Genomic DNA, 15282 nt, shown 5'->3' with positions numbered 1-15282 from the left:
TTCCTGGCGAAGGTCGTGGACTCGTGGGTCACCGCCGGATCGTCTCGCTGGGAGTCGAGGAACAGATCATCTCGGCGGGGCCGCCTGACGGTTCAGATCGCATCCCCACCGTGCGCTACAGTATAAGGAAGAGCGGCCCGCTGCTGCTAAGTGACCACGTGGCATTTGTACAGTTCGTGGCAGACAGCACAGCGCCCCCCTCCCAGCCCAAGACGCTCATCCTCTGGAACTCCAAGCTCACACCGTCCACTATCGGCAGCGTTCTGCTGTGTGGTGGATCCATTTCCCGCCTCGTACTCAGGACGGTGTTGTCCAGTTCGCTGAGCGAGATTGCGGCGTCGTTCCATTGGAAAAAAAACTAGTTGCCTACACATGAAATGTGAGTCATCGAAATGTCAACTAAAAAGGAGTGCTGTGAGCTGGGATACTACGTGTACTGAGGGCAATAAAGACGCTACCGGTATTTGTTCATCTTAAAGCGACTGGAGATTTTTACTTAACTTGTTACTGGGTCATGTTCTTGTAGTGGAGCTCTACAGACGTTAGAAGCGGAGGAGAATTCCCCGCCTCATCCTAAAGTATCAATAGATAATAGGAGCAGAAAGCTCACTCTTAGTGCCAAATGGCAGGTACAGCCTTCTCGATAATGGAGTTTGACAGTGCCCGCACATCCTGATCGCGCGATGCCTCAAATGCACGTAGTCGGTTGAGACCGTCGTGCTGCAGAAGGGAGTTGCAAAACACCGTGAGTTTGTTCATGTCACGGTGATCCACCGACAGGTAAAAGCTGAGCACATCGTGCAATACTTTCAATGCTTGCTTCACTTCGCGGAGATTCGGTCCACTCTCAATCTTGCCCTTCGCCTTGGCAAAGACATCCACTCGAGATGTTGTAGCCATCGGTGATTGAGCTCGAGCGAGAACCGTAAGCTCCTCGACGCAGTCAGCCGGGTGCTCCTGCAGCATCTTGAGCCGACCGTCGCTAAGATCGAGTGCGTTGTTCGAGAGCCGACGCATGATAGCTAAAGTAGGATTGGGATTGCTAGACGTCGCTGCCGCCTGCGCTTCCTCGTTAGCCTTGACTGTGCCAGCGATCTCCTCTTCAAGTTTCCGTAGCTGCACTCGACGACGCAACATGTCTGCTCGCTGAATGTTGGCTTGTTTGAGTGCATCGCTTTCGCTTTTACGTCTTCGGGCGTTACGCTCCTTCCGAGCGAGTTGTATCGCTTCACTGATCATGTCTAACGATGATGAGGCGCTGGCTGGAGGTATCCGCATTTGTGAGTGTCGTCGTTGCCGCCTCGTGTGGACCATTCCGTCGTCGTCACTAGAACCAGACTCGATGTCCCAGGCGCCAAGTGACTTGTGCTTACGCAGATCAAATCGTGCGCGAAGCAGCTCGTGCGCTTTTTGGTTCTGCAAGTGACGCCCCGAAGAGGCGTCCACCATTGCTGCGTACTGCTTGTCCAGGTGCTTCTCGTACTCCGGAGCTACCACGAAGTAGGATAGCAGCGCGACGGCTATAACGACGACGCTAAGCACGAGCACCACGAGTTGAGCCTCCGAATAATCAGAAGCAATGGCCATTAGTGAAGACAGCCCCCGTTCTATCATGTTTGCCGCAGCAGGTTTTCGTCCTCGGTTAATTGACAGCTGATACCGGAGTACCTGAGTCGCACCTCTTTCGTCTTATTCACTATGTCGGCAATGGTTGTCGGCGAAAAGAATACTTTGTGCGTGTTCCTTTGGTATTCCCTCGCCTTTCCGTTGGAGTTTCTTTCTGTTTTTCGAGCTGCGACCTGGTTGGGCAGGTATCCTGCTACGAGAGAGAGACGGAGGGAGTGTCCAGCCGAGGCCTGAAATCGGCGGGCCGCTTGGCGTTAGTTGCAAGCGGAAGGCGTTGTGCCGACTCGAAGTCTTAGTAGTTTTTGCTCGCAGAAAATGGAAGCTTTCGTTTCCTCCACCCTATTCTTGTAAGCATGGTATTAATAATTTGGGCGAAATATCCTGGCGTTGGCGAAGCGACAGCGGGGCGCCCCATATGGATTTACTTAGGTCATTCATCGTGCTTCGGCGTGGCCATTTGGACGGAGGAGATTGCCTCTTATCGCAGCTCAAATTGAGCTGTGCGATTGAGGCTCAATCGCAGAGGAGTGCATGAGTAGGTGCTAGTAAGCCATTTTTAGCTACCGGAAACGTTATGCGAATGAAGCAGTGTGATCTACGAAACGCTTCAGCGTGGCAATTGTGGCGCAATATGCACTAGCAACTTGACAGGCAATGCCATTGGCATTTGCCAACGGTGTAAGGGCCGATCTGCAGCCGCTTGTTCTGTACGTGTAGACTGTAATGAACTTTCTTCCGGTAAAGGTTTCACTCTTGCCAGCACAGCGCTTGTCTCATCTTAACATGGCTTCCGCAGTCCCGACGCATTGGCCAGTGAAGCATCTATTCTTCACAAGGAAATGGTGCTTCACCGTGATCGATGATCGATGTCGTGCTTGGACTCGACAGCCCAAAAACGGTCACTGCTTCCCCGGATAAACTATCAGTGATAGTGAGAACGCTGAACAGCATCTTTGAGGAAACAGTGTGTGAAGTACAGTTGTATTGTAACTTATAAGCGACTGCAGCTCCTTTTAATAGCACACCTGAATAGTTTCGTGGCGATAACGCGAACACGTTCATGCATTGAACTCGACTTGGCGAAATCATCATGATGCTTACCTTTGTCTCAATCGTTTCAGTAACCAACCAGGTCACGTTGAGCAGGTACGAAGCCACGGTGACTTAGCCACCAGGCTAGGGAATCACATGGAATGAAGCGCTCAGTCCCGAGGCCCTACGCGAGGCAGCCTCTGACGCTAAACTTGGCCATTCCGAAGTGTTTGATGTCAAGAAGCCCGGGCCGCCACGGGTTTTCATCTGGCTGCTCCTTTCATCACTGTCGTCCAGTGAACGTGGTGCTGCCATTGTCGAGGTGTCCGTTGAAGAGGGTAGCATAGAGACAACAAACTCACCGGGCTCAGCTCGCCACTGAAAGCCATGACCCACCATGTGCGGCTCGTAATAGCTCCAATCCTCAGGTGTGAGTACGAATTCGACATCTTGGCTGGCCCCCGGTGCCAGCTCGTCCAGTTTCTCGAATGCCTTGAGTAGCTTCGTTTCGGGCACAGATACGCGTCGGAACTTCTGGGATACAAACAGCAGCACGACCTCCTTGCCCGAGCGAGTACCGCGATTCGTCACGGTGACTGCTACTTTCAGCGCTCCCGTTGTAGCGTGAACCTGAGTGGCATTAAGTCGTAATGTCGAGTACTCGAATTTCGAGTAGCTGAGTCCGTGACCAAATTGCCACTGCACAGGACACTCGTCGAACGGTTGACATCGCGTGTTGACACGGTGAAAATACGGTTATAACTGGGTACTTCGCGCTGGGTAGGTAATAGGCAATCGCGCTGACGGATTCACAACCCCAAAAATCACGTCCGCCAGTGCCTGGCCACCCTGCTCGCATGGCAGCATGCTCAGGATAACAGCGTCAGCATGGTTGTGGGCCCCCTCGAGCAAACGAGGACGACCAGAAACGAGCACGACAATCACCTTGGTCGAATTCAGCTTTGTAAGCTCCTCAAGGTACCACAACTGTCCAGCAGGTAAAGCCATACTTCCTAGCAAGTCGCCAGTCTTCTCCGCATAGTTTGGCTCACCCAATACAACCAGGGTGTACTCGCTTTTGGCGGCAAGCTGCATTCCTCGTTGAAAGTCCTGAGGGTTCACATTGCCATCAATATCAACCACCTCGAGATGATGTAGCTTCGATTGCCCGCCCGAGGACGCTGCCTTGGCCTGAACGGCTTTCTTGAAGGTAGCACCATTCGGGAAAAGCGTCGAGTCACTGGATCCCTGCCAGAACACGGACCATCCACCACATTGAAAGCCCTTGTTGTCCGACACAGGTCCGGTGACAAAAATATTTGTCGTTTCTGTCAGGTCAATAGGCAGAGCGCTGTTGTGGTTCTCCAGTAAAATTACTGACTCCTGGGCCAACGATAACGCGGCCTGTTGATCAGCAGCATCGCCAACGGTAGACGCACTATCCATTCCGTCACGCCCAAAGCTATCGTAATAGTCTGGCTCGAGCAGTCCGAGATCCCGTTTGGTTTCCAAGATGCGCCGCACAGATTCGTCAAGACGGCTCTCTGAAATGAGTCCTTGCTCGACTAGCGACTCGATAGTGTCACCGAATGCAGGTAAGTTAGGTGACATGTTCATATCGAGAGACGTTTCTTGCAGGGCAACACGAACAGCATCAGCCACACTGGGCACTAAATGGTGTTCCGAATACATACGATCCACCTCACTGTAGTCCGACACCAATAATCCCGTGAAGTTCATATCGTGCCGTAACAAATCAATCAGCAGCTTCTTACTGGCAATCACGGGAACGCCATTCACCGACACATAGCTCTCCATTGCGGTACGAACTCCAGCGCGGACCGCCGCGAGGAACGACGGTGTGTAGTAGTTAACAAGTTCCCAGTCCGAAATGACATTGTCCGCACGATCAAGGCCTTCGCGAACGTTCGAGTAGCCTATAAAGTGCTTCATGCAAGCTGCCACTTTGCCCGAACTTTGTAATCCTTTAATTAGAGATGCTCCCATGACGGACGACACCAAAGGATCTTCTCCGAAGGTCTCGTATACCCGAGACCACTTCGGTTGCACCGCAATACCCAGCACCGGACTGAAGATCCATGGGATACCAGCACTCAGTGTGTCCTTGGCAGCAACAGCACCCATTTTGTACACCAGCCCGGGGTTGAACGAGGCAGCAGCACTGATAGGCTGACCAAATAACGTAGCCCCCTGCACGTAGGTGGCGCCATGAATAGTGTCCACGCCATACAGCATTGGTACGGCAGCGCCCTCCTCCTTATAGACCTGGTGGATCTGGTGGATCACCTCCCGCCATTCGCTCGCGCTCCAGCCCGTTCGTCCACCCACAGGCCCACCTGCGAATGGGCTGTTGAGGATCGAACCAACACCCATACGCGCATACTGAGCCACTACCTCCCGCTTTAGAGCTTTCTTCGGGTCTCTCTCATCCCCGTCCATCATGGAGTAAATGTCCATCTGTGTCATCTGCGCCGCCTTTTGGTGGATCGTCATGTTAGCCAGCAAAGCGCCGATATCGAAACCATTCGAGGTGGCTGAGGGCTCTACTGAGCTCCGAAATTCATTGAAGGCGGCGGTATTCGGATCGTACACAAGCTCATGAGCAGCAGGCGATGCAACAGCAGCGAGAGCGAGCCGAGATGCGCTGCTGCACGCCCAGCATAGCAGCCCTAGCACCAGATCCACGTTCATTTTCTGAGCAACCTGATACTTGTTTCAATCGTACTTAAACGAGTTTTAAGCTGTTTGCGCAAATTTTGCAGAGCTTGTTGATCTGAGCTTCAGACGCCACATTCGAGTTTCGTCAAGATGCTGCGGAGGTCTGTGCTGCCGTTGGCACGTCGTGCCTTCCCGCGGTCCGCGGCTAGCCTAGCGCCGTCCTGTGCTGCTCCCAAGTACTTTTCACGTGCCTTCAGCGTTGCGGAGCAGAGTCAGCGGCATGTGATCGCCGCGCTGGTTGTCAACCAGCCTGGTTGTCTGGCCGAGATCGCCAACCTCTTCGCCGCTCGAGGTAACTATCGATACGCAAAGACGCTGGCCACAGGAGATCCTAAACATGGTGTGATGCAGGCTACAATATTGACAGTCTGGTTGTGGGTCGCACGGAGGTCGAGGAGCTCTCCCGTATGACGGTTGTCGTCAACGGCACTGCGCAGAGTGTTGTCAACGTACGTATAGTAATTACAGAGACAGGAGCAGTAGGTGATTGACACTCAATGTGTCTTTGCAGATGAAGAAGCAGCTCGAGGATGTCGTGTATGTTGCTGTGGTCAATATCCTGAGCAGTGGCAAGAACGCTGAAAAGAACTACGTCGAGCGCGACCTGATGCTGGCCAAGGTGTCCACGGCCGGTACGTCGGACGCTGATCTGATACCCTACCACCACCGGAATTCGTGAACATGGACCTGACGTAAACATTTGCTGGTGTGTGTGCTGGCTACAGAGGCTGGATCTCGCGCTGAGGTGGTGGAGCTTGCCAACCTGTTCGACGCCAAGGTGATTGACGTGCGACCGCACCAGGTTATGGTACAACTGGCTGGCACCCCTGGTCGCATTGAGGCATTTTTGGACCTGCTAAAGCCGCTGGGTATCACAGAGATCCACCGCAGTGGGGTCATTGCGATGGCTCGCAGCACCAGTGTGACCGACGACCTGGGCGATCTCTCGACGTTTGAGGGCGCCACGCGAACGCTTCTGGACGAGGCCGATGACGAAGAGTTCGATGTCTCTCGCCTTCCGCCTGGATAATATGTTGGTAGAGTTATGATCATGCCATCACCTTTTTCTTCGATAGGACTTGTGCCTGATGACAATTGCAGCAAGGAACGTGCTAGCGAAGATTGTCTCTATGAGATGATCAACTACTCGTAATCAAATCAAAGTGCCTTCAGAAGAATTATGGTGCTCGCTGTTTCTGTGATCATTTCAATGAAATAAAGTCGATACAGTCCTATGTACATACGAAGTACAAGGTAAACGGGGTGCAGTACTGTACTTTACAGTACCTGGTGAGAAAAATTTCACGTCACATGTGATCATCTTTGCGCTGGACTGGACAATTGTATTCACAAAGTAATTCTGTAAGCTTAACACATTCTTTGCTCTGGACAGTCCAGACTGCAATACATGAGGACGTTTACCCGTAGTGGTATTAATATATTTTCTTTGAGGCTTACTAAAGTACTAAAGATTTGATTAGTGTTCACTGTTCCCTTTCCTTTACAGCAACAGTAATTGCAATCATGACCTACATTCCTCTTCAAGTAATTTGCTTAGTCAATCAAGCATTTCGTTCGAGCTTCCATGAAAGCATTACTGAAGTTACCAAGCTAGACACACGCAACTCTATTGCCTGATTTCTAAAGATGTACCTGCGCTCGGACCCACTAAATGAGACGCTGCCGCTAACTCGCGGGCTGCGGTCCCATCAAACGCAATCGACTACAGGACGCACACAGCGTCTGCTGTCGCCTGCGGCACGGCGCTTTATCCGTTACGGCGTTGCCTGCCTCCTTTTCCTGGCCGTGGGGGACCTGATGGTGACGCTACAGCGCTCCCTGCAGACGGAAAACCTTAATCGTACAGGCGCGCACAGGGTTGAGCCCACAGTCATGGAAGACTCGGCCGATGCCGAAGCACCCCTGCAGCCCAACGAGCCTTTCCCTGGCTTCACGGACGAAATTCTGACGCTTGCCGGAAAGCCCACTGAATATACGTCCCGACTCTTCTCGGGATATTTGCCGTTGAACAACGGAGGTCACGCATTCTACTTCCTTGCCGAGTCTCAGAGCTCGACGGCCCAGGCGGACCCCGTGCTGCTCTGGCTCAATGGAGGGCCGGGATCAAGCTCCCTTATGGGTTGTTTCTCGGAAAACGGACCGCTGCTAGTTAATGAGGACGGGAAGACGCTTAGGGTGAACAAGTTTGCGTGGAACCAGAAGTCCAATCTGCTGTGCATCGAGTCACCCGTAGGCGTTGGCTTTAGCTACAATTCCAGTGGAGTGTACGAAGCAGATGATCTCTCTCAGGCTCAGGATCTGTATGACGGGCTGCAGAAGTTCTTCGGGAAATTCCCTTGGCTCAGGGAGAACGACTTTGTCGTCTCTGGAGAGAGCTATGGAGGAATCTACGTGCCGACCACAGCACTTGCCATTCTGAACGGTAATGCGGCGACATCGGATCAGTCCCAACATATTAACCTGAAGAAGTTCGTGGTGGGCAACGGCGTGAACGAGTACATGGGACTCTCGACAGTTATGTTCGCGTACTACCATGGCTTGTTGAGCACAGAGATGTACCAAAAGTTCCAGACTAGCTGCCCCGATCTCCACGAATTCGAAAAGGCCCCCCTTGCCGCTCCTGGTATCGGTAAAGCTAGCTCGGAGTGCACTTCCGCTACCATGGACATCATGACAACGTTGGTCTATGACCGCATCAATATGTACGACGTATACGGGTCGTGTGCTGGATCGCCGAAGGAGGATATTCAGCGTCTCGTGAAGGAGCTATTGACGCCATCAATTCCTGGCAAGCTGCCACACCCCATTGGAAACACAATGGACTTGTGTCTGGACAATAAGCGTCTGGACGCGTACTTTAACTTGGCTGAGGTCCGCGACTCGATGCACGCCAACCCAATGCTGGAACATTGGAGTGCTAGTGCACTCACCGCTTCCGCCATGGATATGCTGAGTACAATTCTTGGTGTTGATCACCCGATCCTGCAGCACCCACAGATGTTGAAATACACATCTTCACTTCAAGGTGAAGTGACTCCCTTGTGGCGCCGGCTACTTGAGCGTGGAGTAAAGGGGGTAATCTATCACGGTGATTCTGACTTGGTTTGCAACGCTCTGGGGGGACTCTGGGCGGTGGAGTCGCTAGGTCTTCCCCGTCTGGCACCGCGCTCGATCTGGACTTACGAGGAGGGAGACTCAAAGCAAACGGGCGGCTTTGTGGAAGCGTTCAAGGGGATCTCGTATGTGACTGTAAAGGGAGCGGGCCACCTCGTGCCGATGGGGCAGCCTGAGGAGGCCAAGCAAATGCTTGATTTGTTTGTGCTCAACGACTTAAAGTAAGCTTTGGCAAAAGTGAGTGCCAAGCACGTGCAAAAGAAGTCGGATGTTGTGAATACCATACGTTTTGTCAGTCGGATTTTATCTGTTGCCATTTTCGTTTCGGTGTGAATTTTTGCATTTCTTATCGTGCAATTTCTTGCAATGAAAAACGGAATTCTCAAATAATATCGCCGCCAAAAATGAATCGCAAGATTCGGAGGTAAGTCGGCTTGAAGTAACGTGCCGGGCTTGACATGATGAGCGACATGGAGAGGCAGAATAGAACTACCTCACTGTGTTTCACGTAGCGTACAAGACCGCGGCGTTTAATAAGTTGCCACACGATATCGAGTGCGCGTGGGAAGCAATACAACATGAGCTCAAAGCGGCGCTTGGTATGCTCGAAGAACAGTGCTCCGCCAGATGCGACCTATTAACAACATGCGCAAGCCACGTTAACGTCATTATAGAAAGACGTCAAACACGAATCAGAAGTATACGTACACCAGCAGCCAGCGATGTTGCGGCAAGATCTCGATGGAAAGCATTGCGGGCGGTGCAAACGACAAGTTTAACCGCCGTCTAAACAGTCAAGAAAGTTAGCTCTCTGTTGGCGATATTTGTAAGTCAGTCACACAGCACTCGAACCTGATACGACGTCAGAAATGCCGAAGAGCAAAGCGCTGCGTAGGAGATTCGCGCAGTTGTAGACAATGGCGATCCGTGTAACTGCTGGAAGCGAAAGAAGATCGCCGGAAGGAAATGTACAGGAAGGTAGATTTGCATCGACCTCCCCAAGCCATTAATCCATTCTTTGATGGCGTGCGTCACGCACGACTCCCTAATCAGACGAAAGATCAGAAACTTCCAGCTCAGTATCCTTGACAACATTGTGGCGTACATGTGGTAGTGTGGTTGGCACAGGCGGAATGGAAGCGGGTTTCCATGAGTGTCAAGCTGGCCACGCATGCGTTGACGAATGGTGTATTCCAGCCCGTGATGGTTCACGGCACCAATTCGACAAATCCAATGGTAATAACCCTGGCCAAAGTGCATTGTGTAGTAGCGAAGAGTCAGAATCAAGCAACCTTTTTTGCGGCAACTACCGGTATTTACGGTACTAAGGCATTCCACATACCTTCGGCAACAAACTTGGATCCACCACAAATGCATACATAATGGCAGAATTGCTCAAGGCGAAGAGCATTTCCGACGAGTATCGCCACGTCGGTAAGACGCTGATTGACATCAAATGGCGACATACCACGTCCAACATGCGCACAAAAATGTACAGCGAAATGGTGCTGCGTCTCGACGGTGAATCCAACAGTAAGGCTGAACCGGACACCGCGCCAGCAATAGCCAAATTGACGGCATCTCTTTCACCGCCTCGAGCTGCTCGTGCCGCGAGTTCAGTGACTCGAAAAATCCCCACCAAGCTGCCGAAGAAGGCCCCGAAGCGAAGCGTGTCTCCCTTTAATAGCAATCTGGCCGCATCGGCATAGCCGTACTCTAGACTGCTCCATTTCCTCGAGGCTAGTAGTACGGCAGTGAAGGCTTTGGCTCCATAGGCGAGCAGGAAAGCTCTGGCCGCCGCTTGACACGCCGCCTCTAGATCTTTCTTGACGCTAGTCCAGCTCATCACCATATTTTGCATATCCTGCCGTCTCGCAGATGCATGTCGTTTGGCCTCATGGAGTGATTCGTTCTCAGTATCAGGGCGTCGACTAACGCCGTCACCTCCAGGACGCATAAATGGCGGCTGTCTCTGCGACTTCTGCGTTTCGTTGTGTAGCTCGAGTACCGCGGCCGTGAGTTTCGGCGACTCACGGCGCCGCTCCAATGTAAAGAAGGCCGAATAGATGCGCTCCATCGCAGCAGCGAGACGATGACTGCGTCGACTGGTGACGAGCTTGAAGCTGGGGAAGGTTTGAAAACCTAATAGTACCGGTATTTATCTTATAATACCGGTAGGCTGAAATATTGTTGGTTGAGTCCAAGCTTTGGTTGCAAATCTCAGATGGATCCTGGACAAAACAAAAAGAAAAGTGACGTGGCTCACGTCATGTGAATTGGCATCGTGGACTTGACTGAAAACACATTTATATTTTCTCCAAACCCCTACTTTCGACTACACACGAAGCCACCTCAGCAGATTCTGTCTCTAGCTTCAAGAGAGATCCTTGTCACGAGAGATTTTCCTTAAGTACTACAGTATCCATTTCCAATTGCTAAGAGACGGCAACAACAGTCATCCGGGTCTACATCAGCCGTGGGTTCCGGCCAAATAGATTCCCTCCGCCTCCACTCATCAACCCTTTAGATGTCGAGGTACTCAGATTCGCGTTGTATCGACTTCGATTGGTGTTCTCATTCTCAATTGGCGCAAACCTACTCAGAGGTAGCGCATGCAACTTGCATAGCACACAGGGAGCATTTTGGCAACTTATCTGGTGCAAGCGGCACCAGTCGCTGTCTGACCCCACAGCAAACTTATCGCAGAAGTCGTGGCGACATTTTCGAGCCACCATGTGGTTCGCACAGCCACTGTAATTTGACTCAGCACTGTACATGCAACCTTCGAATGCACATTGCTGACGAAACGCGTGGAACTCGCAGAACTGTTGATACCCCACCAGATTTTCGCATCCTGGTTGCCAACAAAAAGTGGCTTTAGAGTGGGCCAAGCACAACATAGTTCCACCACACGCGATTTGTGAGCAACTTGGGAATTGGCAACTGATAGTTGGCTGCTCAAACCCCATCTGCTGTACGCCTGGCATGTAGTTGCTCAACGGGCCACCCGATGAAGCATCGGGCTGCAACTTGCCAGCAGAAATTCCCTCTTGCAGACGATAGTGACGCTTGCACAGATTTTGTCTATGAGCCTGCTTGCCGCACCCATCAGCTCTGCAGTAATACTTTCGGGCTTTACCAGAGGTAGGTGGGCTTGCGTGTTTAGCATCGGCTGCTGCTGCAGCGACTGCTGCTGCTTCTGCCAACTCCTGTTCATGTTGCAGTTGTTGCGCCTGGGAATCCAATTTCAAATTATCCACAGATAACGACCCTGTTCTGAAGGCTCGAAGATGCGTTGAGCACAATCCACCACGCGCAGAGTCTTGACCACAACTGTTCACTCGACACAGTAAAGCCTTTTCTTCAGGTTGACCGACGCCAACATTCGTAGGAGTAAGCGGGTATCCAGAAGAGCTGGTATTTATCGATCCCTGCGGTGAGAAAAATCGCTGACACGCCTCACAGAAATCCCGGCCAAAGCTTTCTCGGTCACAAATAGGATTCGAGCACTTTCCTGAGTGACTAATGCTTACCGTCGATGACATATCCGATGGTTGGGGGGCATCAACAGCTAGAGGCTTTTCGTTCAAACCAAATACTCCCGGCTTTGCTTCACTATCCACGTCACCCGAAAAGATGCCACTACTCTCTCCAGACGGGAACGGATCTCCATAGCGATTTTGGTTCTGACTCAGATTCTGGAGTTCCCTGGTATGTTCCACACACAATCCTGCAGAATACGATAGATTCCCACAGCCGGGCTTTCCGCAGCCAGTGTCCTTAACAGCTCGAACATCACTGTCGTTTTTACTTTTCGCCCTTTTTGGTTTACCTGAATCGGCTTTTCGTTTCGTTGATGAAGCCGACGTTGACGATTCCTTTTGCAGATGATGTTTCTCGAAATAATGCGTCGTGCACAGTCGGTCTCGCTGGGAATTTTTCGAGCAATTTTCGTGTGTGCAGCGACGTATTTCTTTCTGCATTCTGGCTAAAACTTCCTCGTAGCTTTCAGTGGCTCCCGGTCGATCTGCCAACTCTTGAGCTTGCTTTATGATAAGATTCCCATGCGTGCGGCACAAGTGATTTCGCTGAGAATGCTTGGGACAGTCTGGGTAGCTGCACATGGTGTACGCACTGTTGAGGCGGCGCTTGTTGACGTGCGGAGGTAGGCGTCCAGTAGCCATCAGCAATTTCTCATGACCACGGCAGTAACCACGCCCTTGATCGTTCTTAAAGCACCCGGATGTTTTGCATACAGGCACGTTCTGCGAGCGTGCTTTCAAGATCTCCTGTAGTGCCTCCTTGCCCTGTTCCAAGTGCTTAGCGCACATCGCAGCTCTATCCATCGCTTTGTCCCGACAACCAGGAAAGCCACAGGGTGCAACAATCACGTGTCGATTGCAGAATTTTCCGTACGACTGAGACACCCGTGCCCGATTCGGACAGTCGGGAAACTGGCACCTCTCACTTCTGTCTTTGGAGAGTTCGTCAGCCTTCAAATCGAGTACACTAGACTCGTTCAATTGTGCGTACGCGGCGTCTACCAGAGCTTTGGTGGCTACATCGGACGAAGGTCGAGTGCTTGCTGTTGACTTCCTGTTCGTCGTTAAACGAGCCTGCTTTGGCTTTGGTGGCGTAGTTGGTGGCCCAGAATGCATCGAGGTCGTCGTTACAGGCGGCTGGAACCCGCCTGTGTCCTCAGTTGAGGCACTAGCTGACCCAGTCATGCTGTCGTGGAGTGAGTTCACGTCAAAACTCGCCACGCTTATCTCGGACACTGCGTCAGACGGTGTTCGGCCGGACGTCGCGCTTTCGTTGACTCCCGGGGCGGTGTCGGGGTCCAGCATGCCTCCAAACTCCCCCAAGTCCATGCTGTCACCGTGGCGTCTCTGTTTTGCGTAGCTCGACGCGTCCATCCCTGTTGGAGGCTGCCAGTAGTGTCTCTCTGGTGGCATCTGCTGCGTCAGCTGCTGGTGCTGGTAGCTCCGCATAGAGGGCTCCATCGGGAGCGGGTACTGCGGAAAGCTTGCCGCCTGCGGCTGTGGATGTGGCGTCTGATGAAAGGGGTCTCCTGGCTGGGCCAGGAACGGCATCATCAGCGAACGTCGCGGCATCCCACCGCTTCCGCTCGCGTCCTCGGTCTGTCGGCGCTGCTGCATCCTGCGGGCGGGCACACACCTTGCGGGGTCTGTGAGACTGGACAAGGGCGAAGGGTGGGGTTCACTGTGGTGAGCCGCGAGTGAGGCGTGTGGTGGATGGCTGGGCTCAACTGTTTATCTTGTGTTGGGTATCGTCTGCGTTCTTCTCGCTCGGGTCGCCGTCAATTGGACAAAATCCGCGAGGTTCCAACTGCGATCGCAGTTTCAACCTGCTGTAAAGAAGCCGCACATACCGCGGAAGTAAGTCACCAAATTCACGCGCACACTGATAACTTACCCCGTTTAGGCGTTTTAGTATCGGTAAATGAGCCCAACGACTAAGTAGATACATTTGCCGCGAAAAAAAAAACTCGAAGACCAACGAGATCGGGCCGGAAGAAGTAAGTTCGGTGATATCCGCGAGCTGTACACCCATGCGAAACTCACAGCGAGTGTTTTGGAAAAGGGAGTAACTACCGCCTTAGGGCCGTTCTTAGCCAAAAAATAACGGTGGATTATGCTTCCATGGCCCAATCATTTCACTTGGATCCATATGGCAGTGGACGCCGTATGGTCCGTTTGATCCACGTCCACTGTGTGAAATTAGGGTTGGTGGCCGTGGACGGAAGGTGGACGGGAGGAGAGACATACCTGACGGGATAGAACGACACATTGAGTTTATACAGCTCATTCCATCAAGTCTCCTGAAGCACTCAGTCCACATCAGCAACCAACGGTCCCCTGTCAATCTATCGCCGTTGGACGTTGGCTCGATCGCGAAGACGACGAGTGATCGCTATGATCTCGCTGGGTGTGCGCATTTTGTTGCGATAGTGGAAGAGAACAAATGCAAAGCGATCAAAGTGATCCATCGCAGTTATAAGCTAATATTAGATGTCAACCACCCCTCCTTCAACCTTAGCCACTAAGGCCATCCACCAGTTTTAAGTTTGTTCTTAGCCGAATCAAGCACAAAAAGTACCATCCACCTTAACTCTCATCCACTTGCAAAAAATCGGCTAAGAACGGCCCTTACCCCTCTCATAACCGACGTTTTCTCATTGCCGACAGACCATATTAGCCAATAGAAACCTGAATGGAGTTCATATGTTGTGAGCTTCTGCCCGCACTAAAACGCTATACCGACACCGCTAAAACGGAGCTGACACCCACTTGTGATTCTGCTTCGTGTCGACATCGAAGATCTTGTATTTCCAGGTCTGTTATGGGGCGTCAGTGCACCACTGGTACGGGTAAGAAACCAAAAACTTACAGCCGCACGTCATTTACCTACAAGCACAAGCTGGAAGTGCTTGTTTTTTTGGACGTAATTCATGACACTGGTAAAGCGAAAGGTCTTTCCTTACTACCTTTCCAGTCAACAAGAATGGTGAGGGAAGGTCAATTCAGTGGCGCGTCGACGGAGATTCCGTGCCAGATCGAGTGCGATTCCGGCTAGTCGAATCGCTTGTTGATGATGCGTTGGATAAGTTGAGGGGCGGATTGGCGCTAGATGAAGAAATTGAGTTGGACAGTGACGGTGAACGAATGGGCAGCATTGAGAGCTACGTGGTGTCAATTGAAAAAGTTGGTCAGTCAACAGAGGAATCAC

General features: G+C 51.9%; 5 protein-coding genes across 5 annotated transcripts; 2 read left to right on the top strand and 3 right to left on the bottom strand.

The window, feature by feature from the left end:
* Positions 1–612: 612 nt before the first annotated feature.
* Positions 613–1711, bottom strand: PITG_03412 (uncharacterized protein; the record flags this gene model as incomplete). Its single annotated transcript, XM_002906436.1, has 1 exon — positions 613–1711. The coding sequence occupies one exon, from the start codon at positions 1585–1587 to the stop codon at positions 613–615; it is 975 nt and encodes a 324-aa protein (XP_002906482.1).
* A 1091-nt stretch (positions 1712–2802) lies between these two features.
* PITG_03411 (lysosomal beta glucosidase, putative) lies at positions 2803–5172 on the bottom strand (the record flags this gene model as incomplete). The annotated part of the gene is made up of 2 exons (XM_002906435.1): positions 2803–3334; positions 3422–5172. 2 exons carry the CDS (start codon positions 5170–5172, stop codon positions 2803–2805), a joined length of 2283 nt encoding a protein of 760 aa, XP_002906481.1.
* Positions 5173–5480: 308 nt separating this feature from the next.
* PITG_03410 (acetolactate synthase small subunit, putative) lies at positions 5481–6522 on the top strand (the record flags this gene model as incomplete). Its single annotated transcript, XM_002906434.1, has 4 exons — positions 5481–5689; positions 5749–5846; positions 5909–6029; positions 6123–6522. The coding sequence occupies 4 exons, from the start codon at positions 5488–5490 to the stop codon at positions 6425–6427; spliced, it is 726 nt and encodes a 241-aa protein (XP_002906480.1).
* Positions 6523–7044: 522 nt separating this feature from the next.
* Positions 7045–8757, top strand: PITG_03409 (serine protease family S10, putative; the record flags this gene model as incomplete). Its single annotated transcript, XM_002906433.1, has 1 exon — positions 7045–8757. One exon carries the CDS (start codon positions 7045–7047, stop codon positions 8755–8757), a length of 1713 nt encoding a protein of 570 aa, XP_002906479.1.
* A 467-nt stretch (positions 8758–9224) lies between these two features.
* PITG_03408 (uncharacterized protein) lies at positions 9225–13788 on the bottom strand (the record flags this gene model as incomplete). Its single annotated transcript, XM_002906432.1, has 5 exons — positions 9225–9318; positions 9638–9777; positions 10001–10674; positions 11132–11741; positions 12066–13788. The coding sequence occupies 5 exons, from the start codon at positions 13689–13691 to the stop codon at positions 9225–9227; spliced, it is 3144 nt and encodes a 1047-aa protein (XP_002906478.1).
* Between the last annotated feature and the right edge of the window lie 1494 nt (positions 13789–15282).

This window comes from Phytophthora infestans, genomic scaffold (assembly GCF_000142945.1).
Source record: "Phytophthora infestans T30-4 supercont1.4 genomic scaffold, whole genome shotgun sequence".
Classification (NCBI taxonomy): domain Eukaryota; phylum Oomycota; class Peronosporomycetes; order Peronosporales; family Peronosporaceae; genus Phytophthora; species Phytophthora infestans.
The sequence above is the reverse complement of the archived record's forward strand: the minus strand, read 5'-3'. Positions and strand labels throughout refer to the sequence as shown.